At 40.5% G+C, this 12,333-nt stretch overlaps 1 protein-coding gene across 2 annotated transcripts in view; it reads left to right on the top strand.

Moving 5' to 3' along the window:
- The window catches only part of HPSE2 (heparanase 2 (inactive)), a 665,523-nt gene that overhangs the window by 516,946 nt on the left and 136,244 nt on the right, over nucleotides 1-12,333 (top strand). For both annotated transcript variants that reach the window (XM_040486115.1, XM_040486116.1), the window contains exon 8: nucleotides 11,502-11,608. In XM_040486115.1, the coding sequence (XP_040342049.1) occupies nucleotides 11,502-11,608 (107 nt within the window). The remainder of the gene's footprint in view (nucleotides 1-11,501; nucleotides 11,609-12,333) is intronic.

Below are 12,333 nucleotides of genomic sequence, written 5' to 3'. Positions count from 1 at the left end.
AAAGTCAAGTTTAGAGAGCTCCCAACCGGGTATCTAGACTATGAATCTGATTTGCTATTATCAATGCATGCAGCTAGTGTTTTCACAATTTGAAAGTGAGAGATTTTGTAAGCAATGGCAAGGATCTGGTGTGGTGAAGGAAGGGTGTGGGGGAAATGGATGTGACACGAGGGTCACATCCTCCTAGGGCTTAGTTGACTGAGGTACAGACTTTGGCCTTGGTTCCCCCTTTCCCACCCTTCAGTATGAAAATGGCTCCAGGCAAAGGAATGGTAGGTGATCCCCACAGGGTCCTGAGAGGTCCATCTATGACCTGAGCTGAAGTTGGATGCTTAACCGACTGAGCCACCCAGGCGCCCCCAATCCACTCTTCTGCATCTACCATACCTGTTAGCCATTTATTTTGTAGCCAATGTAATATTTGTATTCCTAAGCACCCAGGATTAGGAAGACTTTTAAGTAGCACTGAATGTCCTGATGAAAGAACATCAATTCGATGCCACAATCAGTTGATATAATCTGGCATAGGTGTCCCAGAAGTTAGAGTCCAATGAAAGTTTTATACCCCAATGTTAGGTAATGTCTAATATTACCACAGTGTTAGATAGTGGAAGAGGACTGGGCTTTTGAGGGAGTGATTTGCATTTATTCACTGGACTTCATTCTTACATCCCATGTGCACAGGCTTTTGGTCAATGCATAGTGAGTTCTGGTTATGTGCAAGGCAATCACAATGCAAAGGTATATGCTGCCCATAGACACTTGGAGGAATGGCCCTGGGGACAAATTGTGGTTTGGGGTAAAAAGCTTCTTCAGGAGGAATAGGCACCTTGAGGTGACCTTCCAATTTTCCACATGGAAGGGGGGATTATATGGTTTGTCTTGAATGAGAGAAAATTACTTCTGAGGATGATAAAGCCTGACTCGTCAGTGGGTAGACTGTCCAGTAAGCCTAGGGATTGGTTAGTCATGGAAAATAACTGGGGAAGGGAGGAGGAGTCATTCTTGTGTGAGCAGCTGCTGTCCAGTCTCTCCCTCTTCTAGCACTTATCCTTGATCGTAGACTCTGCTTTGGGACTCTGAAATATTCTTCCTTATTTTCTTGCATATACTAATAATTTCCTTGGCTCCCCTGTGACTTTATCTTCATTGTGTATTCTCTTATTTTAATTTTATATTTTGTTGCAATTATATACATTTGCTTTTCTGTGGTTGGAGATAACAAGAACAGAGAATTCAATTTTAAATCCTAAAAATGACACATAAACAGAAGCCACAAATTAAAAATTGATCTGATACCAAAAGAAAATGGGTAAATATGGCACTCCGGAACAGGGAGACGATAGAAAGCAATTATACAGAAAAAAAAATTAATGAAACTGACAGGAAGTACATTAGACAAAAGAAATAAATCAGGAAGAATGTGATGAGATATTAGAATGGCTGAGCTCAGAATAGCCTAGCTTGTCTAACCTAAGAAGGACATATTAAATATGGAGGCATTTTAGTCACCCAGAAGCTTCCAGGTCTCCTCAAATAGGGAAATTCAATTAGAAAGTAGATAGAACCCTGAAGTGGAACTGTGAGGATTTGATGTTTGCTCTTATGGTTTTGAGGTTATTATTTATCTCCACTGAAACTTGGCCTTTTCAATAGTAAAATATTATCTCCCTCGTATATTAACAAATAAGTTATTTCATTATCTTATTATTTAATGTACTTAATAAGCAAAGTACCTGTCAAGCGACATGCCAGGTACTTGGACACTTCTATAAGGCATACAGAAAAGGAAAAAATGTGGCTTTCTCAAGTATTTCCAGTATAGTTGAAAGACAGGCAAACAGAAGATTATAATTCAGTTTAAAAAGGTCAAGGTCAGATATAGGTTTGAAGAACTTTGGAGCCCAAAGGAGAGATGAATTAATTTTCTAAAGGTTTGAGGAAAGTTTCACAGTGGAAGTAAGATTTGAAATAAGCCAGAAAAAAAAAAAATTAGACAACATGGAGGAGGAGTGGGTAGGGGAGGAGGCAATTAGTAAAAACCTAAAAGGAGGTCCTATAGTTGGAAAATGATAAGTCCACTCTGTGGTGAACCATAGGTCTTGTGGGGAGGAAGGGGAGAAGAGACAGCTAAGGGGTAGTTATGAAGGGTCTAAGATACCAAGGTAAATGAAGCAGTTGGCATGTATCCTGTGGGCCGGTGGTTCTCATAATCATTGTACCATGTCTAACGTACTCCAATAGACAAATGGATAAAACAGACTAGGGGTTGTGTGTAGTTACTGGCTCCTTAGCTTTTTTCCGAGTTGGAGAAACATTTCATACTTTTGGCGAATGAAAAGAATGTAATTGGGGCAACTTTGAAACCATTCTTTTTATTTTTAAGTAAATCATTCCCTAGATCGCTTTCAATATTATCATAGCACATATACCAGTTAACAACATCGACCTCTGTGAACACATGATTGAGTTCTTCTGCTGGTAACGGCCAAAATACACAAGAAGGATGGACAGAAATGCAGAGTGTTACTGAACTCTCACCTGGACCTCTAGTAAATACAATAGGGAACAAAGAGGCAGGGGCACCCCAAGAAGAGCTTTGTGCATAGGTGAGGTTTAAGAAGCCTCCTGAAGCTATTTGGCTCCTTCTAACCAGTGATTAGGGACCAGTTCTGGTTACTCAAAGAGCTACTGCTCTTCCTGAAGTCCTGGGGAAGGTTGATTTCCAAGTAGATGAGATGCTGGAATTAATGGACTCCAGGTTCTTTTGGAGGTTGGGCCTCCTGCCAGGACTGATTAGCCCAGCTGGCCTGTCCACTATTCCTGTTTTATTGCTTCCTTTCTCATTAAGGAAGGTGTTGGGTTTGGATAACCATAAACAACATGTCTGCTGCTACAGGGCCACCATCTCTTGCACAGCCAGTGGCTGAAACCAGGCTCTCAGGAGTCTTTTTTAAAGACTTAGATCACAGTTTTGGAGAAACAGGAAAAGGAAGCCCAAGTTTGAAAACATGCCACATAAATGATTATTTTCCTATTTTCCTATTTTTTTTTTTAATTCAAAGTGGCAGGGAAAATAAAACTTTAAAAAGTAAAATAAAACCAGTACTGTTTTCCTCATTCTGTTTTCTCTCTCACCCCTGCTCTCTCAACATAGCCACATGGAACAGTCCTGATGTCCTCAACCCCTGAGATGGGAGGGAAGGGAGTTGGAGACTTCCCTTCATATCAACCTGCCCCCAGCGGGCCCAAGGAGTCTGAGCAGCCACTGACCACTTGCTGAGCTGTTATGTGGGTGCCTCATGGCTCCCTTGTCTACTTGGGCCCAAGGGCTGAAGTCTATTTAGGACCACAGAACCCTTAAAAGAGAGCCAGCCACCCAGCCCCTCTCTAACCTCACTCCAGTAATCTCAACACTTGTACTTCTTCCCCCTCCCCAGACAATGTGTTCCTTAAAATGACCTTCATTGGCACATCATTTCTCACCAGGAACTGTACCCTTGTTCTTTCCAGTCCTGCAATTTTCTCTCTTCCAGCACAGGGAGAATCATATTTACTCAGAAAACCACAGTGTTGAACTATAGCCCTCGGTTTCTTAGAGTTTCATTTTCTAAGGGAATTTTGCAGCTGGTTCCATCTGCTTGTCCTGATTTTTTTTCTCTCCTCTTTTCCCCATGCTGATTTCTTCCCCAGTCCTAACCAGCACCCAGCCTCAGTACCTTCCCCACATGTCACCATGATGGTCTTCTTTGCTCAAGGTAGACACACAATTCATCAAACCTCTCACCATGTCCCAAATGGTAAATGCTCAGAAAATCCTTGTTGATTTGTACCAACTACTCCCAGAACTTTTAGTATTAATACTTTCTAGGAATCTCTCCCCTGCAGAACATTTCATAATTCTGGTTTAGGTCATATATAAAAGTTCTAGCTCACCGTGTTTTTTGTTCATATGGCTTCTCTAGACAAGGACAGGAATTACCCCTATGCTAAGAGTTCATAAGTAAACTATGAATGCTAATTATGTTAATGTGAATAATCCATGTGCCTTTTAAATTTTAAGCAGACCTTTCCTTTCTAGTTAGCATACATCTGGTCTATTACCTACCTCCTAAAACATGTCCAAAAGAAAAGCAAACAACTCCAATGTTAGATTGATCCAAGCCCAACTCGTGAGCTTTACACAGGAGAGTGGTCTAGGTTAACAGGTTAACTTTAAGAGCTTACCAACAGGGGTGACTGGGTGGCTCGGTTGGTCAAGTGTCTGACCTCCACTCAGGTCATGATCTCGGGACTGCATTGGGCTTTCTGCTATCAGCACAGAGCCCGCTTTGGATCCTCTGTCTCCCTCTCTCTCTGCCCCTTCCCCCTCCTCTCTCAAAAATAAATAAACATTAAAAAGAAGAGCTTACCAATAAGACAGACACACCTTTCCAAGTGCTTTATAAATATTAGGTCATTTAAATATCATAAAATGCTCTGAGATGGATCTTATTATTATTCTGGTTTTACATCTGAGGAAAGTAAAGCACAGAGAGATCACACCAGTCAGTAAACCACAGAATCAGGATTCAAACACAGGGAATCTGGGTGCAAAGTCCATGCACCTAACCACTACTTAGTGCTACCTCACCAATAATAGCAATTTTTAAATTGTTTCCTTCCAAATCTCCCTGCAAGTTAGAATTCAGATGAGCTTCTATTTATACAGTGTCTGTATCCCTGCAGAGTCTTATGTACACAATATTTTATAAATCCAAAGATTTTCCTGAATCAAGTCCTCATTTAAAAGAGCTAGACTTTGGGGGCATCTTGGTGGCTCAGTCAGTTATGTGTCCGACTCTCGTTTTCGGCTCAGGTCATGATCTCACGGTTGGTTTGTGAGTTCGAGCCCCACGTGCTTAGGATTCTCTCTCTCTCCCTCTCTCTCTGCCCCTCCCATGAGCTTGCTTGCTGTCTCTCAAAATAAATAAATAAACTTTAAAGATCTAGACTTTGAACTCCTTTTGGAATATAACTATTTTGTACAAATTTGCTGCTCTTTGTTGGGCATGCTACCTTCCAACTAAGTATTTATGACAGATGACCTCACAGAATAGGTGGTAGGAATATGATTGTCTCTTTATCTTCAATATCAGAACATTATGATAAACTTAATACATCATAAAATACTTCTGGTCTCCAAATATCATTGGATGGTGATTTGCCTTTACCATTTCTGGGGGTGTTGGATTCCATATATAAGTTACCTGGTAAGCAAAGGCATAATTCCCTTTCCTTCTCTGAAATTTCCATCTTTCAGAGTTCAAGGGGCAGACCTCAGGCCTCATATCCTGAGCTTTAGCAAATAGACATGTGTTGCTCTTATCTAGATCTTTAGTGCTATTGTAGGTTTTCATGGCATGCTTTTATTTTTCCTGATCTCTATGGTGGTTTTTGCATTCAGGGTACTGCTTCCAATTCTTTGACCAGTTTAGTTGCCCTGTCTTAGGTCATATAACTTCTTTAAAGAGTGAGAGTCTCCTGTGAGCTTGTGCATGGGCAGGTTTGGAATTATATTGACTTCTTCATGTGACTAGAGCACCACAGTCTCCAGTTAAGCACTTACTCTGTGCCAGGCACTCTCCTAGGAAGTAAATACAAAAGTAAACACTATAGGATCCCTGCCTTCACAGTGAGGGACCTTTAGTAAATATAATAAAGAACAAGAACTGATAGTTCAGGGTTCCTAAGAAGTAGTCCATAGATTCCTGGATTCCTTTGTTAGATCATAAATGATGGTTCAGAATCTTACCACCAAATTGTAATGCTCTTTAGCATGACTTCATTTGAATTCATGCATCACCTTAGATGGGCACACATAAATGTTCATCTGCTACACCTGCTGTCACTTCCTGCTAATTCTCAGGATCTTCCTGTGATTGGCCTACTGTTATTTATCCTTTGACTAGTAATCAGGATCACTGACAACTCTGTCAAGTATTATTCCAGCTCATGGATGAGGAAATTGAAGCTAGAGTAGCCACAGAAATAACAGAACTTGGGGCGCCTGGGTGGCTCAGTTGGTTAAGTGGCCAACTTCGGCTCAGGTCTTGATCTTACACCTCATGCAGAGCCTGCCTGGGATTCTCTCTCTCCCTCTCTCTCTGTCCCTCCCCCACTCTCATGCACACACATGCTCTCTCTCTAAATAAATAAATAAACTTAAAAAAGAGAGAAATAATGGAACTTTAACATATTTATCTTTTCACAGTTTTCATTATAAATGTGTATATGATTTCGTCACAGCTACAGTGATCTTGGCATAAATCACTTCATATCCCTTTCTTGTTTAAATCCCTCAAATAGCTTTCCATCACACTCAGAATGAGAAACATCCATCCTTTCTTCTCTTTTTTTGTTTTATTTTATTTTATTTTATTTTATTTTATTTTATTTTATTTTATTTTATTTTATTTTATTTTCATCATGATAAGTGTACTCTTAAATTCCAAACCCTATTTCCCCTATTCCCCACCCCTGCCAGTAACCATCAGTTTGTTCTCTATAGTTAAGAGTCTGTTTTTTGTTTTGTCACTCTCTCTCTTTTTTATCCTTTGCTTGTTTTGTTTCTCAAATGCCACATATTCCACATTCCCCTACTCACTATACTCCAGATGGTCTTCTCTTGGTTCTACAAACAGCTGTCCTATTTCCATATCTTGTCCTTTTCCTGTGCTGCTCCTACCAATCCATGAAGGGGCTGGTTCCCTTGTCACTCAGGTCTAAGCTCAGATACCATCTTTCCAGGGAGGTGACCTGAGTACTATCTAAAGTGTCCACCGCCCCCCCACCCCCCGCCGCCCCACACCTCCTGCCAAGTTACTTTCTATCAGATTACTCTCTTTAATTTTCTTCTTAGCTCTTATTATTTCTAAATTTCTTTTTTTTATTTACTCATTCATTGTTAGTCTTTTCCCCTTGACTAAAATGTAAGCCAAAGAGAACAGAGCCTTGTCCTGTTTCACTCATTGCTGTATTCCTGCCCCTAGAATCTGTTTGGCATATAGAAGGTGCTCAATAAGTATTGGTTAGAGTGAATGAATGAATGTATTTAGTAATGCCTTAGTGTTTTGGGATGGAAACCCTTAGCCCTTTTCTAGTCCCACTTTTAGATATTTCCCTGAGGTAATTTCATCCACTCTGGTGGCTTTTTCTACCACTCTGTCTCCCATATTTGTTGTTTATGTAATTTTCACTTACATAATCAAAGATACTCTTGACTGTTGAGGGATAGGAGCCAAGGGAACTGGCAATAATATTATAAAATACTAATACATTTTAACATTTTGTATTTAGAAGGAACTTAGATTTCATCTACTCCGAATTCATGGCTTACATGTCGATGAAGAAAGTTCAAGATAATAATAAGCCAAAAATCTCACAGCTAGTGGGTAGTAGAACCCAGAACTTCCAGGGTACTTTACTGTTTCCACAGTAGTTATCTGCCTGTTAGACTCTATCTCTCCTTTTGCTAATAACACCAACACACACACACACACACACACACATGCACGCACGCACGCACACACACACACACACACACACACAGAGTTTTATTTTATTGAGATAAAATTCACATGCCATGAAATTGTGCATACCCTTTAGAAGTGTGCAATTCTGTAGTTCTTAAGGTATTCACAGAATTGTGAAACCATTTTTTAATTTTAGAACATGTTCATCACCCCCTAAAGAAACCACATATCTATTTGTAGTCATTACCCCCTCTCCATTTCTCCCTCCATTCTCCAGCCCTAGGAAACAACTAATCTACTTTCTGTCTCTACAGACTTAACCTATTTTGGACATTTCATGTAACAGAATCAGACACCATGTGGCCTTTTGTGTCTGGCTTCTTTCACTCAGCTTAATTATTTCAAGGTTCATTATGTTGGGACACCTGGGTGGCTCAGTCAGTTGAGCATCTGACTCTTCATTTCAGCTCAGGTCATGATCCCAGGATCATGAGATTGAGCCCCGAATCAGGCTCTGTGCTGAGCATGGAGGCTGCTTAAGATTCTCTCTCTCTTTCTCTCTCTCTCTCTCTCTCTCTCTCTGTCTCTCTGTCTCTCTGTCTCTCTCTCCCTCTGCCCCTTTCCTTTGTTCATGCTCTAGCTCTCTCTCTAAAAAAAAAAAAAAATTAAGTTCATCATGTTGTAGTTTTACTTTTTTGTTTTGTTTAATCCCTTTTCTCTAACTGCCTTATTTTAATGTCTTTTTTTATATGTTTATTTTTTTAATGTTTATTTATTTTGAGAGAGAGAGAGAGAGCAGGTAGGGGAGGGATAGAGGGAGAGGGAGAGAGAGAGAATCCCAAACAGACTCCATGCTATCAGAGTACAGAGCCCAATGTGGAGCTCGATCTCATCAACCATGAGATCATGACCTGAGCCAAAATCATGAGTTGGATGCTTAACCACCTGAGCCACCCAGGTGCCCCTTAATATCTATCTTTGAACAAAAATTAAACTCTGAATATCTTGGAAGCCAAAGGCAACAAAGAAAAATACAAATATATTTGTTAGCTCTTGTTAGCTGTAAAGGAAGCACAAAGTTTATCAAGAACACAGTTTTTGTAGCAATATGTTTTGAGGGGAACCATCAATGCAGTCCAATTTCACCATATGGCTCTGTCTTTTGATCATCTAAGGTATATTTCTTGTTTTCTTATTTATACTATTTCCAGTTCTCTTTGGGTTGGGCATGGTGAGCAGTATCGAGAAGGGAGAGAGAACTACCTTGTGGTGTCCTCAGTGACTCTTGTCTTTCTGGGTACAAGGGGGAATTCTTACTCAATTTTTAATAACCCTCCAATTTGACCTCCACTATTAATTCTCAGGATCTTTCTTTCATTTTTGATCACAATCCTTACTTCTTTTTTTAAAAAAATTTTTTAACATTTATTTATTTTTGAAAGACAGAGAGAGACAGAGCATAAGCCAGGGAGGGGGAGAGAGAGGGGGCGGAGACACAGAATCCAAAGCAAGCTCCAGGCTCTGAGCTGTCAGCACACAGCCTGATGCAGGGCTCAAACTCACAGACAGACCATGAGATCACTACCTGAGCCGAAGTCGAAGGCTTAACCAACCCAGGCGCCCCACAATCTTTACTTCTACATCAAATTGGTGAAAAATTTTTACAACTTTATTCCTGAAAAGGTCAAGCACTTTGCCAACTCTTATTCTAAAGTAGGTCTCAAATAATGCAAATACTCTAGTAGATGAGGGGAGAGGACAAGCATTATGCCTAGGGAGAGATGACGGGAGGAATATGATTGTTTGCTGATGTCTGCCTATGGGTTTTGGAAAAGGAAAGTTCTGGCATTTATGCTATGTCTCATATTATTTTTTTTCTTTTTTGGGATCTGAGGTAAAGGGAATTAAATTAAAGTCATGCTCTTCAACCACAGCAAACTATTATCATCAGTTCATGCAAAAGCCCAGCATTTGTTTTGATTTTCCCCTCGATCTCTAATCTGTGCTCACATTCACCTCCCTCTTAAACATGCCTTCCTTCTGTGTTTGATACAGGTCCTTAAGAGACATGTATCTTTATAAACTATTTCATCTTATTGGATGTAACTGAGTACATAAGTAATATTGTGACCTAAATTTCATTCCGTTGGTATTTTGTTAACTCACCACTAAATCTTTAAAGCTAATTTACGTTGCTAGATTTACATTGAATCTATTGTTCTAACTGCTGCATAATGTCTTATGGTATGTATCTACCATCTTTTACTTTTCCATTCCACCTGCAATGGAAACCTGTGTCAAACAATGACATAGTAAACATCCTCGTACTTGACTCCTTAGAGGCCTGAGGAAGAATTCCTTTGGTTTGCATGTCTAAAAGAAAAATTGGTGGCCCATTGGATCTAAATACACTGTTGTCTTTATCCAGCCCCCCTTGTGCATAAATGGCATCCCCATCCTACCTCCTATACTAACTATTGCTGCAGGGACTTGAGCTGGGCAGATCCACAGCTGTAACCAGCTTAGTGCTGTCGTGATACGGTACAACCTTGCTTCTTATTTCCTGCTCTGGGACTTCTCTAAGACAGAGATGCAGAACTCAGGGAACCTGCTCAACACTTATGCCTACACAATTAAATGGGGTAATGGGGAAGAGCAGAGGTTACAGTCCCAAGGCTACTCTTGACCTTTTGGAGGATAGGAGCCAAAGGATAAGTTTGCTTCCTCTTGAATTCCCTTGGGAGAAAGTTCTGAGACATATAGTTCTTAAGACTCTTACCAAGTTCCCTGTGGAATTGAGTGTAAGTTGCCAACACTGGTTGCCAGTTTGGAAACCCATCCTGGTATTGGTTTTCCCTTTTCCCTAATTCAGCCCTGCAGTTCCTCATTCCTGTTCCCTGTTATGACTTCCCCCAATGAATTACCTATAGATAAGCCTTTGTCTCAGCCTCTGTTTTTAGGGGCACCCAAAGTACACGATCCCTAAATACTGCCAGATTGCTATCTAGGGGATCTGGGCCTTAATCTGGGTAGTATGGCCAGCTTCCAACTTGTGGACCAGAAACTGGGCCATTTTAAAACTTCAGAGGGCCACCTTTTAACAAGATGCTGTTCTTCTGCTTAGAAAGTTCCCTAGGTAGGATCTTTCACCCCTGGATCAGTGATTTTTTTTTACATTCACTGCAGTTATTCTCCAAAATATGGTTGTAATATATATACATCCCTTGGTGATTATAAAATACTTCTCACAAACATTGACCTCTGCCTTCATGATTCATGACTTCTAATGCATGGATAGTAGACTCATCCTGGCATGTGCCATACAAGAGTATTAAGAAAATTTCCTTCAAGGGGCACCTGGGTAGCTCAGTCGGTTAAGCGTCCAACTTCTGCTCAGGTCATGATCTCACAGTTTGTGGATTCAAGCCCCACATCTGACTCTCTGCTGACAGCTCAGAGCCTGGAACCTGCTTCAGATTCTGTGTCTCTCTCTCTCTGCCCCTCCCCCACTCATGCTCTGTCTGTCTGTCTCTCTCTCAAAAATGAATAAACATGAAAAAAAAACTTTAAAAAAAGAAAATTTCCTTCTCAATACTTGTTAATAGAGAGATATCGTATGATTTATACTTTCCAGTGACTGGTGTTGCATTCAACTTGTGTCCTAGAAAATGCACTTGTCCTACTGTCACATTTTCACTTGGGTTTACTTAGGAAAAAAATGATCATTTCTTTGAGTGGACATGTGTCAGTGTTAATGTGTGTGTGTGTGTGTGTGTGTGTGTGTGTGTGTGTGTGCGCGCGCGCGCATGCACGCATGCATGTGCGTCAGCTCATTGCATGGGGTGAGTCATCATGAAAAAAGCACAGATCATGACCATCTGGGAGCAAGGTATCAACAGAACTCCCTTAAGGGAATGTGTGTTCCTTCTCACTTGGGAGTAACTTTTAAAAATCTCATATCCCCTTCTGCTTCTGTTATGTGAACAGGTGGTTAATACATACACCCCAGGAAAGAAGATTTGGCTTGAAGGTGTGGTGACCACCTCAGCTGGAGGCACAAACAATCTATCAGATTCTTATGCTGCAGGATTCTTGTGAGTAACACATGCAATTTCATTCCCAGGGACTTTGAGGAAAGAAAGTGTGTTATTCTGCCTATTGGAGGGGGAGGTTCATTTCCTATTGAAAGTTCTTTATCTGTTCCTTTGTGAATGGGTTTAACCCATTCAACAAACAGTGATAAGTGACTTCCCTGGATCCTAAGACGTCAAGCACAGGCATCAGAGCAAAGATAGTAGTAACAGTAGCAGTAGTAGTGACCATAATAGTCATATGACCTTTATTTAATGTCTATAGTTCAAAACACAGTGCAGACAACATACAATTTCTCATCCATTTTTCACCATAGTCCTAGGAAATAGGTAAGAGTAAGATCAGAGGAACAGAAAGAGGAGCTAAGAAAAGGTGTGGGAGATTAGTGCCATAATAATAATAAATAATAATAATTTTAACTATATGTGTTACATGCTTTCTGAAGTGCTCTTTCTATATCTAATAATTTAACAACCAGTGATACAGTTACTATTATTTTACAACAATCCAAAAAGATAGATGTGAGAGCTTTTTTTTTTTTTTTTTTCAACGTTTATTTTATTTTTGGGACAGAGAGAGACAGAGCATGAACGGGGGAGGGGCAGAGAGAGAGGGAGACACAGAATCGGAAACAGGCTCCAGGCTCTGAGCCATCAGCCCAGAGCCCGACGCGGGGCTCAAACTCACGGAGCGCGAGATCGTGACCTGGCTGAAGTCGGACGCTTAA

Source organism: Herpailurus yagouaroundi, unplaced genomic scaffold (genome assembly GCF_014898765.1).
Source record: "Herpailurus yagouaroundi ecotype Mexico unplaced genomic scaffold, PumYag 163, whole genome shotgun sequence".
NCBI classification, from domain to species: Eukaryota; Metazoa; Chordata; class Mammalia; order Carnivora; family Felidae; genus Herpailurus; species Herpailurus yagouaroundi.
The sequence above is the reverse complement of the archived record's forward strand: the minus strand, read 5'-3'. Positions and strand labels throughout refer to the sequence as shown.